The sequence below is a fragment of the Gigantopelta aegis genome, chromosome 3, assembly GCF_016097555.1.
Source record: "Gigantopelta aegis isolate Gae_Host chromosome 3, Gae_host_genome, whole genome shotgun sequence".
In the NCBI taxonomy this organism is placed as follows: domain Eukaryota; kingdom Metazoa; phylum Mollusca; class Gastropoda; order Neomphalida; family Peltospiridae; genus Gigantopelta; species Gigantopelta aegis.
The window spans coordinates 23,083,169-23,110,858 of NC_054701.1; the positions used below are offsets into that span (position 1 = coordinate 23,083,169).

At 36.5% G+C, this 27,690-nt stretch overlaps 1 protein-coding gene across 2 annotated transcripts; it reads right to left on the reverse strand.

The window, feature by feature from the left end:
• Positions 1-5,472: 5,472 nt before the first annotated feature.
• On the reverse strand, positions 5,473-27,532 carry LOC121389341 (prolyl 4-hydroxylase subunit alpha-1-like). Of its 2 annotated transcripts, none has more exons than XM_041520938.1 (13): positions 25,980-27,528; positions 19,845-20,008; positions 17,109-17,446; positions 14,835-14,853; positions 14,241-14,392; positions 12,518-12,682; positions 12,194-12,264; positions 10,615-10,729; positions 9,977-10,027; positions 8,919-8,999; positions 7,847-7,915; positions 6,850-6,946; positions 5,473-5,878 (listed from the first exon to the last, which is right to left on the reverse strand). In XM_041520938.1, the coding sequence occupies exons 1-13, from the start codon at positions 26,153-26,155 to the stop codon at positions 5,808-5,810; spliced, it is 1,569 nt and encodes a 522-aa protein (XP_041376872.1). In that variant the 5' UTR covers positions 26,156-27,528; the 3' UTR covers positions 5,473-5,807. The 2 variants fall into 2 exon arrangements, 1 of the variants encoding a protein (XP_041376872.1); XR_005960053.1 differs by having other exon boundaries at positions 5,836-5,878; positions 9,928-10,027; positions 25,980-27,532.
• Positions 27,533-27,690: the final 158 nt, after the last annotated feature.

Sequence of the window (27,690 nt, forward strand, 5' to 3'; positions counted from 1 at the left end):
TAAGTCTAGTTATAAATGACTTCGCAGTCTGTAGTTAATTATGTTGATTGTGATGATTCTGCTGTTTTAATTTTAATTTAATTTATTTTATTATTTTATTTTATAGAAATTACTATGCATAACGTTTGACTCAAACATGCTGTTGTGGATTAGCATCAGAACATCAGATAGTCTTGGCTCGTGGGGTGACTTATGATTTATGATTCGGATGTAGCCTTTCTCTTTCTTATCGTCATCTATTTTTCTGTCGATATGGGCTATTTTTCGTTCCAGCCAGTGCTCCACAACTGGTGTAACAAAGGCCGTGGTATGTACTATCTTGTCTGTGGAATGGTGCATAAAAAAGATCCCTTCCTGTTAATCGAAAAGAGTAGCCCATGAAGTGGCGATTGCGGTATCCTTATCAACATCTGTGTGGTTCTTAACCATATGTCCGACGCCATATAACCGTAAATAAAATGTGTTGAGTGCGTCGTTAAATAAAACATTTCCTTTCTTCTTGTTATAAAATTAAAGTTTGTTTTGTTTAACAACACCATTAGAGCATACTGATTTATTAGTCATCAGTTATTGGATGCCAAACATTTGGTAATTTTTGACACTTAGTCGTAGAGGAAACCCGCTACATTTTTCCACTAGCAACATGGGCTCTTTTATATGTATTTTCCCCACAGCTAGGACAGCACATACCACGACCTTTGATATACTAGTGGAGCATTGGTTGGGACAGAAAAGAAAACACAATCAGAGTGGGTCCACTGGGGTAGTTCGATCCTACCCCGCAAGCACCTCAGGCGAGCATTCTACCGCGAGAGACCGCCTTACTAATGTAGAGCATGTATCCGATAACAAAGCGTGTATGTGATCCTGGTGTTTGCAGTAACTCTGAGGCTGTACACTAGGTTCGCCCATGTTACCAAACCGTACATATCTTCTTTATTTCACACAAAATACTCAAAGTGCATTTAATGTGAAATAGAGAAGGTACGTACCTCGGGACCTAGAGTCTGTGACTTGCAAGAGTCCGTGCCATAAGCCTGAAGAAACACCTATGCCAGACTGAGTCACCTGTTGTGAATGAATGAATGAATGAATGTTTAACGACACCCCAGCACGAAAAATACATCGGCTATTGGGTGTCAAACTATGGTAATGCAAATAAATAAAGTGATGATCAACATCAATATAAAAATTCAAGGTTTAAACAAAAACAGTGTAAAGAACTGTGCCAAAAATACAAATACAAATATCACAGAATTTTACGGACACCGAATGTTACTCTAAACTTCAATTTGTGCTGTATTGGCCATTCTCAAAGAGAATGTTACACCCCTGCACCACGGTGAGGTTACAGCACGCGCAGGGGCACCTGTTGTGAAGCAGGATCAGTATCGTATCCACGACCGATTTCTGCCACTTGATAGTGATGGTGGTAGAAAGCCAAATAGAACTGAATTTTGTATCATCTGGATGTCAGAAAAATATGGTTACGGACCACACAGATATTGAGGGAGGAAACCCGCTTCATGACCTACTCTTTTCGATTAGCAGCAGGGGATATTTTATATGCACCATCACACAGACAGGATAGCATATGCCACGGCCTTTGATATACCAGTCGTGGTGCACTGGCTGGATAACTTTATAACATTACATTTTGTAAACAAAAAGTTGTCAGAAAGCACGATCCGTGACCGTTTAGATTTAAAAGCACGACGTTTACGGACATTTCGTGCTACACCACATGTAAACATCTTGGTCAGTCCCGTTTAATTGAGTAAATTCTAGGTTATTCATAATCTAAATCAGACTGAGCTGTCCGTTACGCTAATTACATTGTTATGACCCAGTTGCCTCATACGGAACGATGCGCGCCGTCGTACGTGTGACGGTAATGATATGGGTCAGTGTGTCCTTCAGCGATCGCCGTCTGGGTGGCACGCGCAATGTTACGTTATGTCTGGTTGTTATTGTGTATTGCGCTACCTACCACCGTTAGCTTATGCAAGGACTTCGCAACGTGATGGAAATAATACGGCGCTCAAGCTTAATGCACGGGAACACAGCGGTTAATGTAGTGATGTTGGTTAAAATGGATGCACATTAAAATGAAATTCTGTTAAAATCAGAATGAAATGCGTGAACTGTGATGATTCATTTCGTGAAATAGCTAAAGTTAACAGCATGAAGAATAGAAAGCAGGTTTAATATGAAGATGTAGGATTCAAACAGGAATTCGGTGAAATTAAATGTCTCCCCTACCATAAACTTATTTGTTGTCTGTCATGGTTGCTTCCACAGATGGTTATCTCAGTGCATAATACAAAAAAATATATATAAAAATAATAATACATTGTACTAGTAATCACTTTAATTTTTTTTTATTAACTTTTGTTTTATTAAACGTTCTGAGATGAACATTCATAAATGCAACTATAAACCAAAATTTAACAATCTAGGATTTCCTCTCTTTTTTTGAGAAATGGACCGAAACTCTAAAACTTAACACTGAGCAAACGAATTTTAATTAAAGACCCCCTCCCCCAACCCCCCACCCCCCAAAACCCCCTCCCCCCAAAAAACCCAAACCAAAAAAACAAACCCAACAACATCAAACAACCAGCTTTAAACATTCATTCAAATGAAGATACATATATGCAACTATAAACCAAGTTATATTTGTCTAATCCTTACCGTTAATGAGAATTGGATATAATATTGGAGCTAAACGCCGTCAGAAAATATCTATATCACAACACAGACAATAAATGTGAAAAGTTTTTTTTATATGTGTTATATCGGTTAGACTTTCACCACGGATCATCTGTTATAATCGGTTTACACTAGCCTTTAAACTTTCGATTACGCAATCGGTTAGAATTATATAACTAATAAGGATCTCAATTTTAAGGAACATGCACATATTGTTGTCTTCCCTATAATAGCCACTAAAAATTACCTTTAATCATTATTTAATATACATTGTCTTTGTATACCCATTAAAACAAAGCCCAACCCCAACCTATTTACTTAAATCCCATCATGTAAACTGGAGGCACAGTTACTGTTAACATTTTCCCACACAATCGATTATGGGTTTGTTTACTAATCGATCATCTCATCGGTAAAGCCGAACCGACCAATTTGTTAATACAATCAATCATGGAAATCACTAATGCTCAATATGTCACAGAAGTATCAGTTAGAAAGAGGTACTATGTTCATCTTTCACCTACACCAGTAAAGTGTGCTATCGATATGTACTTTGTTCTTATGTAGCATACCCAGTTGTTTCACACCCATGGCAAACCATCATCATGTGTCCTCTCTAAAAACTTTCAATAACATAAAAGTTAATAACAAATTTCACATAATTATTATCCAAATTCTGGCTTATTAGGCGACCATGTGCAAACATAAATTTGGCATTTGATTGCAAGCCTTGTATCACCTGTTTATATTTTCGTCATTCCCTCTCGATTGAAGGACTCGTCATGACATTTTTGCGTCTTGAGCTGGGATTTTTCTAACCTAAAGGTGATAGTGTCACTAATTAGGTCCAGGGCCGTACCCTGATCAAAATCCTAGAGGGGGACACTACTTTTTTTACTAACAAATGAAACACTATACAAATTAAACCCTGAGATGTGTATGTTACAGGCCCGTAGCCAATGGGGGGGGGGGGGGGTCGGGGAGGGGGGTCATCGCCTCACCATAAGCCTAAACGACCCCCACCCCCTCTCAAAATCCTAGCTACGGGCCTGTGTTATTTTCTGGAGTAAAAAAAGAGTGAGATTCTCAGGGGGGCAACTGCCTCCCGTGCCCTCCGGAGGGCACGACCCTGAGGTCAGAGTACACTTAGACCCTACCTATCTAAATATTTTGCTTCAGAAAGTTTGAACTGACCATCATTTTAATATTTCAGTTATCGATAAAATAAATATTTGTATTCCTTCACTAAGATACTATGATCTCTTAGATCCTAGGCACTTACTGGTAAGTGTTGTAGGCCCCATTACACAGCTTCTATGGTATTTGGTACACTAGTACAAATGAGCATCATGGGCACCAACATATTGATTGCGGAGTTTTGTATAGGTCCTTTAGTAGCTAGGCAGAGCTCGCCGTTTAAGGGTAGCTGTCACTGTCACTCCACATTTCCCTAGAACCTAGTTCAAGGACATATTTAAAAACCCTCCTTAGCATTTGAATGTATAAAGTATCTATGTGGTAATATCTTAAATAGATCCCCACAATCTAAGTTAGAGGAGAAATTAATCACCATCTATGATTTATGGGAGGCAACTCATTCTGAAAACATAATACGCAAGTTATAGCCCTTGATATATCAAAACGAGATCAGGAAGGAAGGAAATGTTTTATTTAACGACGAACTCAGCACATTTTATTTACGGTTATATGGCGTCGGACATATGGTTAAGGACCACACATATATTGAGAGAGGAAACCCGCCGTCGCCACTTCATGGGCTACTCTTTTCGATTAGCAGCAAAGGTTCTTTTATATGCACCTTCCCACAGACATGACAACATATACCATGGTCTTTGATATGCCAGTCGTGGTGCACTGGCTGAAGCGAGAATTAGCCCCATAGGTCCACTGATGAGGATTGATCCCAGACCGACCGCGCATTAAGCGAACGCTTTACCACTGGGCTACGTCCCGCCCCCTTCAAAAAATCAACAAAAAACTCTCCCCCCCAAAAAAACAACAACAAACAACAACAAAAACCAACAAACAAACAAAACAAAAACCAACAACGAAATCAGATGATTGCTTTAAAACAAAACAGCATTTTAGTCTATTAAACCAAATTTTCAGTAATTTCCTTTGGTATATTTTCTCATTCTCTCTCTTCAAGTATGCAAATACGTCTTTCATTGTATTGGAACAAAATGTAGGGTTATCTTTAAATGTTGTAAATGCTATACAAATATCGCGTAGCAAAATATACATTACGCATCTACAAAATACTCAACAATTTTTATTAACTACAAATTCGAAGACATAAGTAAAATACTGTTGATTATTAAAAATATAAATATATATTACAGACAATAATACTAGATTTATATTATATAAAATATGTATATTTTCTATTATTAACAAATATTAAGTCAATTGTTTCATCATACGTCTCTCTCCAATATCTGTACACTGATAATTTGTAGTTTATATGCTGTTGGTACGTCGCAAGTGTAAATAACCACTATATACGTCTAAAAACAAATATATCTATATAGTGTTGTGACGTAAGCATTTAAATGTAGATACTTGCCTTCAGCGGCATATAGCACAGACGTGTACAATTTTCATTTCAACTTATTTTCGTGCTTATATCCAATTAATGTTCAAGCACGCTGTCCTGGGCACACACCTTAGCTATCTGGGCTGTCTGTCCAGGACAGTGGTTTAGTTGTTAGTGGTCAGGGAGAGAGAAGAGGCCTTACACCTACCCATTGAACCTTTAAGAACTCGCTGTAGGTTGGAACCGGTACCGGGCTGCGAACCCTGTACTTACCATCCTGTAGTCCGATGGTTTAACCACTGCGCCACCGAGGCCGGTTACATCATGTTTCCATATACAGTTAACGTTTATTTAGTTTCAGATATCACATGTAAACATTTGGTTATACTACCTTGTCTTCAAAGCAACTGACAAAGTTTAAACGTAAGCCCATCGGTTATTGTTTGCACGAGTACTTGTTTAAAAGTGTTATCACAAATTGTTAAGAGTATAAAGCAACTCATAAACTGAACAATTATTATTGCACTGTTTCTGAAATTCACAAATCTCGATCCAGTGCACACTTTCTTCTAAACATCTGTCCCACTTCACGGATCCACTTGTTAGCAACTGAAATACAATTAAACAGTATTGGGGTCATTTATCAACCAAGAAAGAAAGAAAGAAATGTTTTATTTAACGACACACTCAACACATTTTATTTACGGTTATATGGCGTCAGACATATGGTTAAGGACCACACAGATTTTGAGAGGAAACACGCTGTCGCCACTACATGGGATACTCTTCCGATTAGCAGCAAGGGATCTTTTATTTGCGCCTCCCACAGACAGGATAGCACAAACCATGGCCTTTGTTGAACCAGTTATGGATCACTGGTCGGTGCAAGTGGTTTACACCTACCCATTGAGCCTTGCGGAGCACTCACTCAGGGTTTGGAGTCGGTATCTGGATTAAAAATCCCATGCCTCGACTGGGATCCGAACCCATTACCTACCAGCCTGTAGACCGATGGCCTGCCACGACGCCACCGAGGCCGGTATTATCAACCAAGAGGTCAAACCATTCCATACGTTAAATAAAAATAAACTTCGTATTCATTAATTACAAGATAATTTTATAGATATTCATGTGTATTTCCAAATTTACTTTGTTGTGAAATGTAACGTTTGTACAATACTGTGAAATCACTTTTCTTCATTGCTATCAACTTTTGTTGTAATTTGTGGACGAGTGCAGCTATTGCTATTTGTATGTGCGAGACTTTAGAAATACCTTTGTGAGTCCACCAACCCGTCCCCCAAACACCCCCCCCCCCCCAACAAAAAAACCCCACAAACCCCCCCCCAAAAAACAAACAAACCCACAAACAAAACAAACCCAACCCACTAAAAAAAACCCCAAACATCCCCCAAAACAAAAAACTCAACAAAAACCCATTCAACAAAAATCCCACAAAAAAGCCTAACACCCCCCTCCACCGCCCCAAAAACCCAAAACAACCGCGGACATGAGAAACAACCCTGAAAGTTTTATTAACACGGAATCTCATATTTTGTGTTTCGTGTAAAAATACTTACCCCATTTATCTCCTATAAGCACAGGGCACCCAGCATGTATTGTGCGCATGTCTGGATCACCGTTCTGTTTCAGGTTGTACCAAAATGCTGCCGAACCCTGAAACAATGAAAACACTGATAAAATATGCAATAAAATGTATATGGCTTACAAGGCAAGAAGGAAGAAAAACAAAGAAGAAAAGTTTATTATAGCGACTCACTCAAGCTAGTTTTATTGGCACTTATATGGCATCGGACATGTGGCTAAAAACTATACCGATAATGAGAGAGAAAAGACGTAGCCTACATTTGCCTACTCATTTCGATTATCAGCAAGGGAACTTTTAAATGCACCATTCCACAGAGAGGATAGCACATACCACGGCCTTTGTTACACCAGTTGTGGAACACTGGCTGGAACGAAAAATAGCCCAATGGACCTACCGACGGGAATCGATCCTAGATCGACAGAAAAATAGATGACGATAAGAAAAAAACAGGGCTACATCCAAATGATAAGTGACCCCACGAGCCAAGACTATATGCACCATCCCACAGGCAGGAGTACATACCACGGCATTTGTTGTACCGTCTGTGCAGTACTGGCTGGAACGAGATAGTCTAACAGAGTCTAAGAGGCCCCCTGATGGGGATCGATCCTGGAATGATCGTACATCTGTCCAGCGCCTTACAATTGAACTACGCCTCGCACCTGGCTCACAAGTAACTAAGAGAACAAAGAGAGTGAATTATGACACCGTAACATAGGCTTCTCCAGCTAGACAATACGGGTATGTTGGTGGTCGTATGTGCAACCACCCCCCCCCCCCCCCCCCCACACGCTTGGTACACCCCTAGCTTAATAAACATATAGTTTAAAATAATAATTACTGCATGTTAAATTAAATAATATAATCTATGCAAAATGGTATTAAAGTATTATCAAATGTATTGTGAATAAAACAACATATTTCTGCTTTTTGTTTCTAATTTCTAATGATATAAAGTTACGCAGTACCTTAGTTACAGGAACTCGGGTATTCAGTAGTGGAAACACTGTTGCTCCGCCCACCTTTACATCTGTCAACTGAAAAAAAGGAACATTTTATACAAGACGCTTAAAACGATGTGTGTATGTTTATATATTAAAGGGTCATTCTTGAGTTTGCTGCACTTTTTAAGATGTTATCGACTAACAGAGACTTTTTAACGATTGTAATTACATATCAAATATATTTTTCTGCATAACATATTAATGGCTGTATATTACACGTGTTTCTGATCGTTCTAATATTTGTACTAGGTTAATTTTCAACTTATTTCCTAAAAAATTGTTTTTTTTCCGTACGTTCGAAATTATATGAAGACAAAATCACGTTTGGGCTTCTTACACATATTAAGACGACCAGAAACACATTGAATATACAGACACTGATATTCTAAACAAGAAAATATATTTAATATGTAAGTTTAATCGTGGAAATATTTTATTAGTCGGAAACATCTTACAATGCATCAAACTCAGGAATGTCCCTTTAATATCTTTCTGAAGTAAGGGCTATTAAACAAGTATGGATTGATGTATTCTGTTATTTAAGGAAATTTATATACGCATGCATATGTAAGAAATACGTTTCATATAATAATAAAAGTCCATAGTATGCAACCTTGTAAACAACTGCTGTAACTATTTTGTATGCTGGTGAATTGAACTGATCTCAATATTTAACGACACTCAAGCATGAAAAACACATGACGATCAACACAAAAACATTTCAATTTATCAACAAAATACAGTGTAAACAGCTATGAAATAGTCGCATACATGTATTCGAAAGACACAGTGACACATAATATATCAGATAAAGACAAACTTTGACATTGGTAATAGTTATTAAATCAGGTTATTCTATAGGTAATAATTATTGAATCAGGTTTCAGTGCTATAATATCTCGTTTTCTACGAGAGAAATATGAACCTTACTGACAATGTTGTAGCATGGTTACTTTGGTATACATTACATATTACATCGCTGATCACAAGAATAGTTAACTTCTTATGTAAACGACTGTACCAGAGTTAAACTTACATAAAACAGCCAGGTTGCTATTCTGTCCCCGGAATTCCGAACCGCTTTGTTTTCTTCTTTTCCCGTTTGTCGATAAAGACGCTGCAATAAGTAGAATATATCAAAATACCGATTCATAATAGTACACATATTTGTAATTGTCTAAACACGATATTCATATTTTTATATTAGTACATACATTTATAGATAATAACACCAATATTATATATACGTACATGAATACTTTCCGATTACTCCAGTTTTAGAACCTTATAATAATATACTTAATTATAGTTTTTAAAGGGACAGACCCTAGTTTTTAAACACTAGGGTATATTTATTTTCATAGACTCTAGTTTCAACCCATAAAAATGGACACTAAGTTTGGTTAATTTACAAACCTGTAACAAATTTGAATACATCAGAGTGAAACAAGAGTCTGTGACGTTAAAATATCCTTAAAAATTAAGTAAAACGTGATTACATAACCATTAGTTATCAAACGCACATGCGTTTTTTAAAATATGAAAAATGCATTTTGTGATACAAATGTATTAGAAACACCAGGATGACCAGAAACACTTCGGTTGTACGGAAATGGATAATCTAAACAATAAAATATAAGTAATGTTTGATTTCAGTGATCATAAACGGCTCTAATAATGAAAAATATGCCTTAGTGTCTAAAAAAAACGAGGGTCTGTCTCTTTAATAGAGAACTACGTATATACTGATGAAATATATACATACATGCTCATATATGTACCAATAGGTTTGGAATATTCCACTTACACAGATTTATTATAATACGGTTTTCAATATATTTATAATAGTTACACTTATCTATAGTATCCTGCACAACAAAAGAAATGCAGATATTTTAAGAATTTTTTTCTTGATACAATTAATACTGCCAGGATTGGTCTAAAATGATCACAAGACAATATTGAATACTATTAATGGATATAAAATTACTGGGAATCAAACTGAAAAATTTAAAACAAATTAAAGAATCTAAATTAATATTTACAATTCTTTTGTTGTTCGGTATACACAATAGAAGATTTATATGACCATACCACAGAATCCTCGTGCGGTTCATACATGCCACCCAGACCATAGTTGTGAATCTGAAAATTAAAACATCCATTGTTGTGTGCATTTATGTAAACTCAGGGTGGAGTTGGGTGGGGGTCAAAGGTGCCATGGCCTTCCAATCACAGCTAATTTTTCTGACCACCTTTCATATTTGCCTGTTTTCCAACAACACATCTTATAAACCAGTGTGGGTGGCCTCCAAATGTAAAATCCTGGCTACCCCAATAGTACCCTCTTTTGTTAAAAGCTAATACCATCACTGTTTTGACAACCATTCGTATGATGATTCTGTCAAACAGTATTTTGGTTCTATTGTACAGATATGATTCTTGTTTTTCACCTGTAATCTAAGCTATTAGTACCTGAAAGTGTTCTGCGTGTGTACCTTGGTCGTGTTATTAAAAAGATTGATTCTGGGACCCGTTTCACGCTGCGATCTTAGCATTAAGATGATCTTATATCTTTGCACTAAGATCGCTTCGTGGAACAGGGCCCTGGTGTTTAAGCTACAGTACCTGGAAGGATCCTATGTGTGTACCTTCGTTCTAGTGTACCTTGGTCCTGTTGTGCAGAGATATGATTATGGTGTTTAACCTGTAATCTAAGCTACTGACAGTACCTGGAAGGGTTCAGCGTGTGTCTCCTCCTCCAACAACCGTGTGCTGAGTCCTGTGAGGAGTCCTATTCTCTTCGAGAGTTTGGCGGACACGTCCAAGTCGTCATATATCCAAGCACTGTACATGAGGAAAATAGATTTACCAAGCACTGTAACATGAGGAAAATAGATTTACAAAGCACTGTAACATGGGAGAAATATATTTACCAAGCTCTGTAACGTGGGAGAAATAGATTTATCAAGCATTATAACATGAGGCAAAGTGATTTACAAAGCACTGTAACATGGGAGAAATCGATTTACCAAGCTCTGTAACATGAGGGAAATAGATTTACCAAGCACTGTATCATGGGAGAAATAGATTTACAAGCACTGTAACATGAGGAAATATATTTACCAAGCCTTATAACATGAAGAAATAGATTTAACAAGCACTATAACATGAGGAAAATAGATTTACCAAGCATTGTAACATGAAGGAAATAGATTTACTAAGCACTGTAACATGAGGAAAATAGATTTACCAAGCACTGTAACATGAGGAAAATAGATTAACCAAGCACTGTAACATGAGTAAAATAGATTTACCAAGCACTGTAACATGGGAGAAATAGATTTACCAATCACTGTATCATGAAGAATTACATTTACCAAACACTGTAATATGAGGAAAATAGATTTACCAAGCACTGTAACATGGGAGAAATAGATTTACCAAGCACTGTAACATGAGGAAATAGATTTACCATGCCTTATAACATGAAGAAATAGATTTACCAAGCACTTTAACATGAAGGAAATAGATTTACTAAGCACTGTAACATGAGGAAAATAGATTTACCAAGCACTGTAACATGAGGAAAATAGATTTACCAAGCATTGTAACATGAAGGAAATAGATTTACTAAGCACTGTAACATGAAGAATATGATTTACCAAACACTGTAATATGAGGAAAATAGATTTACCAAGCACTGTAACATGGTAGAAATAGATTTACCAAGCACTGTAACATGAGGAAATAGATTTACCAAGCCTTATAACATGAAGAAATAGATTTACTAAGCACTGTAACATGAGGAAAATAGATTTACCAAGCATTGTAACATGAAGGAAATACATTTACTAAGCACTGTAACATGAGGAAAATAGATTTACCAAGCACTGTAATACGAGGAAAATGGATTTACAAAGCACTGTAATATGAGGAAAATAGATTTACCAAGCATTGTAATATGAGAAAAATAGATTTACCAAGGCCAGTTAAAGAGTTCGTAGAATTAGATACCAAAATTTGATACACTCTCATATGATTGTTGTTTTCTAAAAGCTGGTTCTTTTATATAACTGTCCTATCAATAACACAACTTCCTATTTGTATATTTACATATTATTGCTTAATGGTAATATACACTCCATAAACCGTGAATTAGACCAGATTGAAAATTAATATATCCATCTTTCGAACCGGAAGTGCCGCTATCATGTTTTTCCAGCCAAAACTGGATAGGTTATTTTTCATTTTAGTGCTAAATAATTTACATTGGTACTTTTTGGATAAAACAAAATATCATAAATTTACCTTTGGCTTATCCTTTTCTTCCCGAAGTATTCACCGGATGTATTAAATTTACCCATCAGGGATCGCGATAGCTGCAAAATATAGAACTATGATTACCTCAATGGTCTTAAAATATTACAAGCAACACGTATTACATCAAAGGTAGTATCTTACAACGTATTAACTGATATGGTCATTGGTTTCAGCAGCGCTTTGTTATTTGGTCATGTTGGCCAAACAATACCCATACTTGGTTAATAACTATTATCAATCACTGATATATTTAGTAGATCAACCACCATTTAAGATAGTGTAAGACATGAAGAGAATATACCGTTAATGTACCATATGACGAGATGTATTTATTATCCAGTAGGATTCAATATCACTGATGACGTCATGGAAGAGCATAATAGGAGGGTCGGTATGTACATATTCAGCTTTGGCCTTGATGAATGGAATACTTGTTGTTTGATACTGGCAGTGCAGTTTAGAATTATCCGCGGCAGTCTGAAAGATAAAAAAGCCTCGTGTCATCTACGTCATTCAAAAAAATAATTAACACCAACACCTATTCTTTTGGAAATAGATACCGGGTATATAAAAGCAATGGATGAATGCATGGAAGTATGAATGAATGAATGAATTAATAGATGGATGCATTGATGAATGAATGAATGAATGAATGAATGAATGAATGAATGAATGAATGAATGAATGAATCAATGCTTAATACGACGCACCAGCACCAATAATCATTGTGTAATATGTGTACAAAATAGGAAACTGGATTTATATATTTTTACATAGCCTTGCTTCAAGCGCAGTACTATGTGCATGCGTTTCTTGACTGATTAAATATTAAGTATTTTAACTAAAGGCCTATGTGACGGAACATGCTCTTATCTTTTCGCCTGTGGCATGTTAATTGTTTTAGAGGGCTGTGTGCAGCTTGGTTACGTAATACCCCCGTGCGACAGTGGTAATCCTGCGTCCCAATATGCACTTAGACCAGGTGTGGAGGCCATATGGAGAGTGGTTACGTAACACCTCCGCGCGACCATGGTATCTCTCGCGAACTTGGGGAACTATCACATGATAGGTGAGGTACCGCGTTGTGCCCCCCAGGCGATATTCGCTGTCTCTGAGATTTTTGAATAAATAGATAGGATTTTAGAGATATCGAGGAGAAACATTGGAAGGCTCCCGGGGAACGTTGTCCGACTGGACTGGTAAATATATTTGTCTCCTCTGTTGTCTAACCTTGATGTGATTGATGTGACTTTAAATATTTTAATACTGTATTATACCAATATTCTTTAGACAGTGTCTCCGGTAATCTGACGAAGTAAATTGTAGGCTTCACTGTTCTAATATTTTTATACGAGTATTTGGTAAGATAAAGCTTGGCCGGTCATCCTAGAGGACCTAGGTAAACTGTATGTTATTGTCTTTATTGTGATAGGTACCAATATTAATTCTGTATTACAAGGTTACTGAATGAGTATTTTAGGGTTAATTAAAAATTAACCAGTTAGGAATAGAGTTGTAATTCCTTTATTAATTAAGTTCCCCTGGCAGCGTTTCTCAATTATCACACGTGTGTGTGTTGTATCACGGTGAAGTGATTAGAATATTGTGTAAACTAGACACCTAGTGATTAACTAATTAAGTGATAAGCTCTGGGTTGTTATTATATTGTTGTTGTTAATTAACTACTGCGGCAAGTACATTTGTCAGCGTAGTGTTAATACAGATTCCAAAGTGTATTGTGTTTTGTTGTGTTTTCTAGTGAACTAAATATATATAATATCTTATCTCTGATTATACCTAGAGCCGAGCCACTCGGGTATAGACTGCCCGATACAGAGAGATCTAATAGATATACAGTTAGGAGAGATATTTGGATAATCGTGTTTTATTCAGTTACGGGTATTATAGGATCCCCGTGACAGCCTATAACAGCTCATAAATAATTTTTAAAAACCTGATAACGGGTTTTCTATAATTATTAAAACTAATCGTCTATAGCCTCGCATATGTCTACATTATAACAGTATAATCTTACTCGTGTGTTTTCTCGACAAAGCTGTTCATACATAGAATGGCATGTAGTATGGACCTCTGAATTCTGTCCATTTGACGTCAGTTTTTCCGATAAACTGTCACCATGACAACCAGAACCGTTACACTTGTTAATGTTTTTGTCAACAGAATCATCTGAAAATAATATACATTCTCTTTTAATCACAAATACTTCACTGATATAAATGAAAAAATCTGGAATGTATATTTCTAAAGCGTAATAGGATTGGTCTATATATTTTATGAGTTCTTTAATTAGTGTAGTTTTCTTGATTTTGATTGATCATTTTGATATTCACAATACATGTTTCTACAGGAAAATGTCCTTTAAAATTACAATATGGGAAACGCTATATCAACTACCAAATATTAATGCCATCAGGAACCAACAATGAACAGTGATTCAGGGAGGTAACTCTTGTGAATAGAAATTTATTATTCATATGATTTGTCTCCATTCCGACAATAATTGTATAGTTTAGAAATACATATATATTATTACTATTATTGAATCTGTAATTATATCATTCCAATATACACCTTTTATTATTTGAATATTATTTCGTTGATACATTACCTCGTTTTCTGTTTTTCATCTGAAACAAGAAAAGATGATAATAATTGTACAGAATAAACTAATATGACATATATTCACAATTAAGTACTACTACAGCAGTGTTACTACTACTACTACTACTACTACTACTACTACTACTACTACTACTAATACTAATACTAATACTACAACTACTACTACTACTACTACTATTGCTACTACTACTACTACTACTACTACTATTACTATTACTACTACTACTATTAGTAGTGGTGGTAGTGATAGTAGTGGTAGTGGTGGTAGATAATATAATAGTAGTCGTGGTGGTGGTAGTAGTAGTAATGGTAGTAGTAGTAGTACTAGTAGTAGTGGTGGTGGTAGTGGCGGTAGTAGTAGTACTAGTACTAGTAGAAGTAGTAAAAAGAAAGAAGTGTTTTATTTAACGACGCACTCAACACATTTTATTTACGGTTATATGGCGTCAGACATATGGTTCAGGACCACACAGATTTTGAGAGGAAACCCGCTGTCGCCACTACATGGGCTACTCTTCCGATTGGCAGCAAGGGATCTTTTATTTGCGCTTCCCACAGGCAGGATAGCACAAACCATGGCCTTTGTTGAACCAGTTATGGATCACTGGTCGGTGCAAGTGGTTTACACCTACCCATTGAGCCTTGCGGAGCACTCACTCAGGGTTTGGAGTCGGTATCTGGATTAAAAATCCCATGCCTCGACTGGGATCCGAACCCAGTACCTACCAGCCTGTAGACCGATGGCCTGCCACGACGCCACCGAGGCCGGTAGTAGAAGTAGTAGTAGTGATGGTGGTAGTAGTAGTAGTAGTAGTAGTGATGGTGGTATTAGTAGTGGTGGTGGTGGTAGTAGTACATGTATGTCATAATGAAAGTGTAAATATAGTAAAAGTAGTTTTAACAGATAAATGGTAATAGTATTAGCAGTTGTCGTAGTATTAGTTATAGTAACCTGTTGTTAAGTAGTAATAGTAACCACGTTGTAGTAGTAATAATGGCTTAATAATATTACACATAGTAGTTGTTACAATACTATATATTGTAATTAAAAAGTAATAGCAAAACAGTAGTTGCTATTATAGCCTGAGTATTAAATAATATTATATTATCAAGGTTTTTGTTATTAGTATTTATAACATATTGATAAAACAACGCTATTCTTAATGAAATAGGCATCTCCTAGTGGGACATCACAAAGGAATGTGACTGCCGAATTAATATGTAAGAGATTAAATGCACATATACCTCAGAAGACACCCCCCCCCCCCCCCGTCCCCCAATAGAGTTAAAAACGATTGTTTTGAAGCTGCCTCCTGCATCTTATGTGTGATCCTTATTATGCCCGAAACCATATAAACGTAACAAATAATTTATTTAGTGGGTCGTTAAAATGAAAAGTAAATTTTTCTTCCTTCTTCCTTTTGAATTGTATTGCCAAACTGCTTGAGAAATTTTTTATAAGATCTACAGCAATTACAAATACTTTTTGTTACCCGTTTGTATTAATACTGGCAACGAAAATGTAGTTCTGCTTTTTATTTCGCATTAGTAATGCCTTGGCCACAAGTCCCGTAAGTCCCCAAAATTGCCATGACCGTGCGGTGGCCGCACGGTAGAATACGGTAGCCGTGAGGCGACCTCAAGTTTTTTTGCTTGTCGCAGGGGCTGACGATTTTTTTAATTTGACATTAATTTTTTTTTTGGAAATCGCAAGGCCGTATGCCGCAATCCCGCCGCATGTAGTATCGCAAGGTCACTGTACGATGGTCGTGAGGTGACCTCAAGGTCACCTAACGGTTTTTACCCTGTCTGGTGTGCCTAGAAAATCGTACGGCAGCCGCAACAACCGTGAGGCCTTCTTACTGTCATCTCACGGTGGTCTTACGGCCTCCGTGAGATGGCCGTACGATGTTCTAAATATCGTACGGCGGCCGTGCAGTGACTTTAGGGCGCCTTGCGATTGCCATGCGGTCGTCGTGAGGGCGCCTCGCGGTTTGTTAACTAGCGCCTTGCGGTCTCCTCACGCATTTTGATTTCATGACTTTTACGATTGCCGTGCGGACCCCGTAACATTTGTGAACACTGCTTCCGCAGCCCGCAAAGCCGTACGATTTGTAAAACTCCCATCTACAAACCGCAGACCGCAGAACCGTGCGGCAGCAACATCATATGTGACCGAGGCATTAAAGATATTAAAGGATGCGGATGGGTGCTTGAAACATCAAGTTGTAGCATACTGAAAATATATTTGATTACATACACTGGCTAACAGTTTTGTCTTCAGTTCTATGGCTTCATCCGCGTGTTTTGCTTCCGTGTTCTCTGACGTCATCAGATCGACGGATTTGTTTAACCACGCCATTAGTTCCAGCTTCTCCTCCGTCTGATAGACCACTTTCGTGATAGCAAACACCTCGTCTCCGGTTAGCGGTTCAGTGTGGTAGTGTCCAATACTTCCGCCAATCAATTGGTTGATATCCAGATTGAACACTAGCGAAAGCCGAACCAGGCCATTGGCGGCGCCGGTTATATCGTCGGCTGTTGGCCACAAAGACACCTTTTTGATGGAGCTTCGAATTTTTACAAAAAAGTCTGAAACTAAAATAATTTTAAATAGTGTAATATTTCTTGAACATAACTTTTATTCCCTATCTGATATATCAAACATTACATTATATACATACGTCATTATGTAATTAAATGCTGTAGCTACCTGTTTATGCTAACATCTAATACGTGCGGTTTCACTTATGTTAGGGGTTGTCGTTAAACAATCGTACATTTTTAATCAATGTTCGTGATGATTTCGCTTGACCACAGGGTCATGGGTAATGTGTTTCTTCTTTTGGGGTCATGGGTAACGTTTTTCTTCTTTGGAATAACTGTTGGGGGAGATGAGACATCAAACACAGGAAAAAGTATTATTTTAATTATAAAGAGTTATGACTGGAGTATGGCACAGCACTACAACTGTAGAGAAAACAACAACAACAACAACAACAACAACAACAGCAACAAAAAATTAAAATAAGTCATTTATTAAAAACTTATGGTTCTCTGTGACACTAAAACATTTCAGAAAAAAGAAGGTTTTTTTCTTCTTCTAGAAATGTAGCTTTATTCGCGTCCAATTGTTTGGTATTTATCTGTGAGTGAATAAATTGGTCTAGAATTCTCCAACCCAAATTTTTCTTGAAACGAGTAATTGGTTTGTTTTATTTAAGGACAGCACTAGAATACATTAGTTAATTAATCATCGGCTATTGGATGTCAAACGTTTGGTAATTCTGACATATATGGTCGTACAGGAAACCCTTTGGGTCTGTAACTGTTACTTGCTATCAATATATATTAACTGCGTTAATATCTAAATATTTTCTTCTATAAATGTGACATTTTTACATTGATTAATATATCCCCCCCCCCCCCCCCCCCCCCCCCCTTGTGTTTTAAGAAGAATAAAGAAAGTAAGGTTCGAACAATGTGCAGCTGCCAGTCTGACAGTGTGAAAGAACAGCACATATTCTACAACGTCTGTGATGGAACATGCTTTTATTTCTTTTCGCCTGTGGCGATATTAATTGTTTTAGAGGGCCGTGTGCAGTTCCCAATATGCACTTAAGCCCAGGTGGGCACTTTGTTACGTAATACCTCCGCGCGACGGTGGTCGAGCTGTTCACAATACACACCCAGACTAGGTGCGGAGGCCATGTGGCCAGTAGTTACGTAATACCTCCGCGAGTGCGGTTTTTACGACCGTGATTTTGGCGACTAGGCGTCATCAAGTCTGGCCATCTAAGGAAAATTGTCGTCTTGGTCGCTGTGGAAATATACACATCATAAGATTCGGTTCCGCGTACTGTCTCCGGACCAGTCTGGGATTTTTATAATAAATAGCTAGGGTTTTAGAGATATCAGGGAGAAACATATTGGAAGGCTTCCAGGGAACGCGTCCGTTTGGACTTGGTATATATTATTTCTGCTCTGTTGTATAACCTTGATGTGATTGATGTGACTTTAAATATTTTAATACTGTATTATACCAATATTATTTAGACGGTGCTGCCGGTAATCTGACGCAGTAAACTGTAGGCTCACTGTTCTAATATATAAAAATCTTAACCAGTCATCCTAGAGGACCTAGGTAAACTGTAGGTTATTGTCTTTATTGTGATAGGTACCAGTATTAATTCTGTATTACAAGGTTACTGAATGAGTAGTTAAGGGTTAATTAAAAATTAACCAGTTAGGAATAGAGTTGTAATTCCTTTATTAATTAAGTTCCCCTGGAAGCGTTTCTCAATTATAACACGTGTGGGTGTTGTGTCACGGTGAAGTGATTAGAATATTGTGTAAACTAGACACCTAGAGATTAACTAATTAAGTGATCAGTTCTGGGTTGTTAGTATTTGTTGTTGTTAATTAACTACTGCGGCAGTACATTTGTCAGCGTAGTATTAATACAGATTCCAAAGAGTATTATGTTTTTGTTGTGTTTTCTAGTGAACTAAACGTACAATATTACTTATACTTTATATAAGATCTTATCTCTGATCATACCTAGACGAGCCACTCGGGTTTTAAAACTGCCCGATACAGAGAGATCTAATAGATATACAGTTAGGAGAGATATTTGGATAATCGTGTTTTATTCGGTAACGGGTATTATAGGATCCCCGTGACAACGTCTGTTGTCAAATCTCTAGTTCACGCCAACACAGACGAGGTGGTTTTGTTTTTTCAAATTCGGTTCAGGGCGGGTTTTATCTTCTTTTTGTTTTACTGGTACCACAGTCACCAGACCCAGACCCAAACGTCTGTGTGTTTAGCGCCTGAATGAAGTGAACGTTTAACGACACCCCAGCACAAAAATACACATCGGTGCGGTTGACGTCAAACGACCGGTTTCGTTATCGACCGCCAAGAATGACGTGTAAAATGAATCAATCAGTAGATAACATCGTTCAAACAACATGCACTGGAGGCAAATATTTACCTGTGTCATCATCGCCGATTACCTTCTCTGTCCGCGACGTAGTGGTGGCGGCCAGCCATCGTTCAGAGAGACGCCACAGCAGGCGGAAACCATTGATCGGGTTCTCAACGTAGGTTTCATCTCTCAATGCCTTCTCGTTTTCTTTCCGCGTGGAATCGAGAAACCTGGACAGAAAAAAGACACTCCTGATAAAAATCGAGTGGTTGTTAGATTCAGATGAATGGTTGTATGGTATCCATTAATTATTTATGTTTTTTTAAAGGTTTTTTTATTTGCCCCCCCCCCCCCCCTCCAAGTGAAAACAATACTGATGAAAGAAAAACACCATTGCAATTATTAATTCATTTTAATAAACGTTGTATATTAGTGTAATTGATTAGCAAGTTGTATTGATATATAAATCATGTATTACATATCAGTGTAGAATTGGAGATTTTGTTATGCATTCAAAAATAATGGCCAATTTTACATTTGCTGTGTACACACGTGGCTTGAGTATAATGAGTAATATTGTAAATACAGCATATTTTCTATAAACCTTTATGCAATTACAATGTAGCAACTAAACTAAAATTTCATGAAGGATACATATTTTATTTAGAAGTAAATATACAGTTATAACATAAACGGGGTGGGGGTGGGGTGGATGTGGGTGGGGGCTGTTTCTAGGGTCTACATTTTGTTTACTATTTTTATAATAATAATAATTTAAAAAACGACTTTTAAACAACAACTACAACAGCGTTCATTTAATATAATAATCGTTGTTGTTATTGTAATAATGTGGTTGATTATTATTACGTTGATCGTGTATACACGGAAATATATTGATATATAAATGTATTTTTCATCCATTATTAATCTATAATTTTGGCTTTAAATGGGTGAAATAGAGATATTACACATTAGTTAATCAATTGCTAATGAAATAATATCCGAGGTTTTTCATATCCAACAAATGTGTATGCCATGCAATTAAAGGAATTTGATATACCAACTATCGAATAAATCCATTAACCCAACATCATCTCAATAAAACATATTTCATGAAGAATTCAGGATAACATAGAAAACCTTAGAATGAAACAAATGCACGTTAAGTTTAAAATCTCCATTTATTAGTCATATCTGGACTTCATATTGAAAGTCAAAATAGCTACAAAGAGTTAATTTATGCTTTTGCTATTTTAGCAAAATATTTAAAAAAAACTATTTTTAATTGACGAATTTCTTCTCAGATGAATCCCGAACACTAAGACAACAGTATGTGCTTTATATAATATATGGATGTATTATCACATAATAACATTTTGGAAAGCAGTACACATCATTAGTAATAAAGATTTTAAAGCATTAACCTTTTATTTTCTCATAAGTCCTAATACATAACAATAATATAATACATGTAGTTATACATACATGCCCATACATGTATATTAAATACTGATGTTATGCTTCGACTATATCGTTTTCATATTAACGTATACCAATATCATCCTTACAAACTGTCATCTGACCATTAAGAGAAGGCGAAAGAAATTAAATTGACTCTTCATGTAATGGTTTAATCCTCGTAGCTATCCGATAATGGCTCGTACATTGGACTAAAGCGGACCATTAAAATGTTTATAATTTGAACATAATCCGATACGCACGAACAATACACTTTCTGGTGAAGCCAAACTGCGGAAACAGCAAACAAAAGATCCCAAATGCAAACTAATGATTAAAATAATAATAACAAAAGGTACGCCAGCCTTTATTTTCTAAGTACATTATGGTGGAAAATCCTTTTTGCAAACAGTTATCAGCGACCAACTGAACAGAAAGAAAAAGAGAAAGAGAACGAGCGAGAGTGCTGACGTGCCAAGCTTCAGAACAACTAGGATAATGGTTGCAAAAGTCCATACCAATATTTGGCCGCACAGTATAACTTCTATCTCTTATCACTAAGTCACTAATTAAAGCGACCCCCCCCCCCCCCCCACACACACACCTCACAAAGAAAAGGCCATTATAAATTAAGGACTAGATTTTCAATCAATTTCTTTTTAGTGGTGGTGAAATTATCCTTTTTCAGGATATCGAAGATACCGCACATTGAATAAAAATGTGGGGAAGAAACCAATAAAAACGAGGGTGGATCTTTATTTTCTGAGCGAGCGGGTGTGAAAATCTATAATTTGTATCATAATGGCCTAACTATATCTATATAAGTCAGTCGAAAAATGTGCGACTTATCAGAAATTTTCGCTAATCGCTAAAGTCGCACCTCTATACAAAACAGAATTTCTACAAAGTTGAAAGGTTGTTTTTGTTCAACGACACCACTAGCGCACATTGCTTTATTAATCATCGGCTATTGAATATTAAACATATGGTCATTTTGACAAAGTCATAAAGAGGAAATCCGCTACATTTCCCCATTAGTAGCAAGGGATCTTTTATATGCACCATCCAACAGACAGGATAGCACATACCACGGCCTTGGGTATACCAGTCGTGGTGCACTGGCTGGAACGAGAAATAGCCCAATGGGCCCACCGACAAGGATCGATCTTAGACCGACCGCGCATCAGGCGTGCGTTTTACCACTGGGATACGTCCAGCCCGGATTTTTATAAAGACTAGCTATATTGGTGTCATGAAACACTGTCAAAATAGTCAAAATATTTAGGAGAATTCGAGGTATTTGACAAAAAACGCTGGCACTAGTCATGAGCATAGTATTTTTAATTCTTCAATGAACTGCACAATATCCGGCTTCCTCAAGAAGATTTTTAACAACTCAGTGAAACCAACTAAACCAAAATAAAAACCTGATCCATCTCAATCCGTCCCCACACAACTCAAAATAAATCAAAATCGAAACCGTAACCAATTCAATCTAATTCAAGCCAAACCCAATTCAACCAATGCAAAAATTAAAATTAAATAATAATAATAACCCAAAACCCTCAAGAAACCTCCCCCCAAAAAACCCCAGCCAAACAAACAACAACAAACAGCGTAATGCTATCAATCACATTCAAGCGGAACCAAACTATAAACCGCAACTGAATCCACTATCGCCTATCAGAATCATAAGAATTCCGAGGTGCATCAATAAGTTAAGTTTCAGTGACCTAGGATTTATAGTTTGTGCGAATCCTTAACATTGAAAGCTTAACTTTGACAACGTCACCGCCGCCACCACCGTCGGAAGAGTAATATCTATATCTTGTCTTTTTACTTCGTGAAGGCGACACAACACCAAAACCAAAATCTTAATACATGTATTAACCTTAGCCTTAAGTTTAGTCCTATCTTTTAGCCTTAACCGTAATCTAGGGTGGGACGTATCCCAGTGGTAAAGCACCACGACTGGTATATCAAAGGCCGTGATATGTGGGATGGTGCATTTAAAAGATCCCTTGTTACCAATGAAACAAATGTAGCAGGTTTTCTTTTTGACTATAGGTGAAAATGACCAAATGTTTGACATCCAGTGGCCAATGTTTAATAAATCAATGTGCTCTAGTGGTGTCGTTAAACAAAACAAACTTTTAAAATGACATTCCTACGTTTGCTGACATTTTAAAGATTTTATCGACTAACAGAGACTTTTTAACGATTGTAATTAGATATCAAATATATTTTTCTGCATTAAATTTTAGTGGCTGTATATTAAACGTGTTTCTGATCGTTCTAATATTTATACTAGGTTAAATTTTATTTCCTAAAATACGTACGAAATTATTTGAAGACAAAATCCAGTTTGGGCTTCTTACAAATATTAAGACTAGAAACACATTGGATATACAAACACTGATATTCTAAACAAACAAAAATATATTTAATATGTAAGTTTAATCGTAGAAATAATTTATTAGTCAAAAACATCTTATAATGCAGCAAAATCAGGAATATCTCTTTAAAACCTTAATCTGAACATTAACCGTAACTCAACACGACGCCACCTAACCCATCATGACATAAAGAAACAAATGAAAACAAAAATCAAATTACGTCAGATGTATTGTAATTTCAAACAGTCACAGGTTGATAATACTTCAATAAAAATGATCACAAATTAATACCATGAATTAAATAATAAAAAAAAGACAATCACTGCCTTACTCTTGAATGATTTATTCGTATTTCATAACGCCTATCTCCCGTGGTGACGAACCAATTGCAATAGCTTAATCCGCGTTCAAAGAGTTGGCGTCAGTAGATTGCGCACGAGTTTTGCGTGTGATCCTCTGGGAATCAATAGTCATCAGGTTTGCCATCAAGCGTTTTGTTCCACATTCAGTCTGATCTATTGCCAGTACGCAGATTAAAGGCAATATTTTGCCGTGTTAATTAAGTGCCTGCATGCGTTAACAGAATATCTAGCTTAGAAAATGGACACTTCTGCGTTGCGTTCTTTCCGGCCATTCTAACTGGATACGGTAAAACCGTAAATAACAATGAATATTACTCTATTAAATGTGACTGCGCATAATTATAAAGCAGATTAAAAAAAAAAATGAATTACGTTTAATCATAATTTTTAATAATCTAGCAATCCAATTTATTTATCGAGAGAACATTGATTTATTAATCATCGGCTGTTTAATGTGAAACATTACATAATTCTGGTCAGATAGAGTTTCAGAGGAAACCCGCTACATTTTCCCATTAGCACTTTTCCATAAAGAGGGCAGCACATACCACGACCTTTGATACATAAGTCATCGGCCATTGTCCCCTACTGTCCCATATGCATCGTCTCAAAATTTCACCATCCATGGAATATGCCTGTGGCACAGGAACACAAGATCCAGAGCACATACTACAAGAGTGTCCTACATATACCATCGAGAGAACACGGTCTTGGCCAATACCGATGCACTTTAGTGACAAGCTATGGGGAACCAAATATGAACTGATCAACACCACACAGTTCATCAGGAACATACAAATCCTGATCTAAATTAAGAGCCGTAACCAACAGTGTTTGAACTCAGAAGAAGAAGAAGATTACTGGTTGGTACGGAAATGGGTCCACCGAGGGGATTCGATCCTTCGATCCAAGCATCTGAGGCGAGCGCTCTATCGACTGAGCTAGATCCAGTCCTTATTCCATTTCAACCACCCGTTGATTTCTTGTTTTATTCCATTAGGTCTAACAGTGTTTAAAGTGTCACATTTTCTCATGGAAGGTTTTTTCCCCAACCAGTGTCAAACGAATGATATACCAAAAGTATGTGTATGTGTTATTCTATTTGTACGAAAGTGAACCAAAAAAAATATAAAATATTGCTGCTAACAGAAAAATGTAGCGGGTTTCATTGATAAGTTAGAATTAGTAAACGTTTAACGTCCAATAGCCGTTTATTACTAATGCAATGTGCTCTTGCGATGTTAACAAAACAAACTTTAACTTTTATTAAAACATACATTATTTGCAGTGATTATGTAATCAATGTCCTGTGCACATACATCAGTTATCTGGGCTGTCTGTCCAGAACAGTGGTTTAGTGTTTAGTTGTTAATGATTAATAAAAGAGAAGTCAGTGTAGTGGCCTTACACCTACCCATTGCGTCATTAACCTCGCTCTGTGTGAGAGCAGGTACAGAGGTGCAAACCCAGTAACCACCAGCTTTATATCCGAATGATTAACACCATACGACTGAAGACGGTGCTTATTTATTAAAATTAACGTTATTATATCAAACGCGCTGTCTACTCCTCTCTCTCTCTCTCTCTCTCTCTCTCTCTCTCTCTCTCTCGAACAGATGTTCCAGTCTAGTACAGTGGGTTCATACTGTGAACTGTTCATACTGTTTATGAAAAGAGCCTAATTGCGGTATCAGCATGGTGTAAGTAAAAGTTTCTACATCTACTAATGAGCATACTGTTAAATGGTCACACCGCACACGACCTCAGCATAGATCATTAAGATATTATCTCAAACAAAATTAACAAATCAAATAATTTACTTCCGATGGAATTATTTATATTTTTATATCTTTAATATGCAATATATATATATATATATATATATATATATATATATATATATATATATATATATAGCTTTACATACATGTTTGTGTGCGACGTGTCGTGTCATGAAGTATAATTAAAACATTTTAAATATTTACCTTTTAAACTTTGCGAAGCCGTGGATTTTGTGTTTGTGTTCGAGAAATCTGTCACAAGCAGCTATCAGTTTTTGTTCAATTTTCGGAAGCTGTTTCATTCTGTCCACTGAAGAAAAAACTTCTCCGCACGCATAAATGGTTCCAACCGACATAAACAAAATAAAGTCAAACAACATGACAGTTTAATTAATAATGTATTCCTCCTCTTGATTAAAAATTACAATTTCTGTATATCCGAAAAGTCTTGTTGATTTTTTATTTTTGGTGCCAACAGAATGACTACTCTTTAACCTGAATCGTAATGCATAATTTTCGATTAGAACGATTAAATAAATAAATAAATAAATAAATAAATCTATTTCATTAGCCTTGTTAAATAAATTTTAATGTCTTAGTTACGTTTTACGAAGATTAGTTGAAAAAAAAAGAAGATGACTACATTACAACCCAATATTTACGATAACACTGGAAATTAATTCATTTGTTTGTAAAATAACATCGGCCAGTTATATTTATCATGAATCACTAATCAGTATCTTTGTTCAGTAAGTTTCAGTGTGTAAATTTGTCCTTTTTTAAAACTTTAGTTAAATGTACGTAAACTGTAAACTGACAAACTGTGAACGATTTCTCTTTCGACAGCTTTAGAGTATTTTCCACCTGAAATAGTGATCCAAGTTTGGTATTTCAAAGAATATGGGATATTGTATTGGAAAATGTTTGTAATACATGGTTTTCTACTATTCCGTAGGAGTGACACTGGCGACACAGGTTTATTCCCTATCACTTGAGACCAAGTCACAGATATTATAACAGTCACCGTTTAACACGCTGTGTTGAGATGTCAGTAACACACATTTTCTGTCCATGCATTCGAATAATGGGTACACTTTGAGATCACCATGGTTTCAAACAAGACAGATGTTTCTACGTTTATCCATCTACTGGCACATTCCTGTCAATTTTTACATTACACGACAGATTGCCGAAATGTCATTGGTGGACCGAGACTGTTAATCGCATAAATGGAAAACGATATTTCTTGTCAGTCAGCATCAGAAATCCGATTAAGGTAAGAGGATCAAATCTGACACCAAATTTCCATGATCACAGATGCAATATTCCAGTACTAATGTCTCCATCTGATAAAAACCAAAATATTGTTTGATGCACACCTTCTTTAATAATCAACTCGATCTGATATAACATAAAATATTGTCTGGAGCACACCTTTTCTCATGAACTGATCTGATATAACATAAAATATTGTCTGGAGAACACCTTTTCTATTGAACTGATCTGATATAACATAAAATATTGTCTGGAGCACACCTTTTCTCATGAACTGATCTGCTATAACATAAAATATGGTCTCACGCACAACTTTTCTCATGAAATCCTCTGCTATAAACCGAAATATTGCCTAACTTCTCATAAACACTGTCGAAATCAAGAGTTTGTAAACTTTTGTTCACTTCTCTGTCATGACTACTTTGCGAAAGGAAATCTTCACTTAATTCCGTTTAAGTAAGCTAAGTGGACTTTCGATGACATTGTCTTTTTTCTTGATGTCCGTAATCGGTTCATCAATACTCTCAGCTCTAAGCTCTGACGTGCAACAACGTCTGCCTGGGTTTGTTCTAACACAATACTCGGAAAACATCCTTGTTGTCTCACACTGTTGGCAGAAAATGGTTCGATCGATTCATCA

What these genes read in the sequence shown, in the direction of transcription:
- LOC121389341 (XM_041520938.1), bottom strand. Translation starts at nt 26,155, where the DNA reads ATGTTGTTTGACTTTATTTTGTTTATGTCGGTTGGAACCATTTATGCG. An exon ending in AACCGCACGAGGATTCTGTG is followed by an intron (nt 9,000 to 9,976) that starts GTATGGTCATAT and finishes TACTTATTGCAG; the next exon opens with CGTCTTTATCGACAAACGGG. An exon ending in CCCGAGTTCCTGTAACTAAG is followed by an intron (nt 6,947 to 7,846) that starts GTACTGCGTAAC and finishes TCATTGTTTCAG; the next exon opens with GGTTCGGCAGCATTTTGGTA.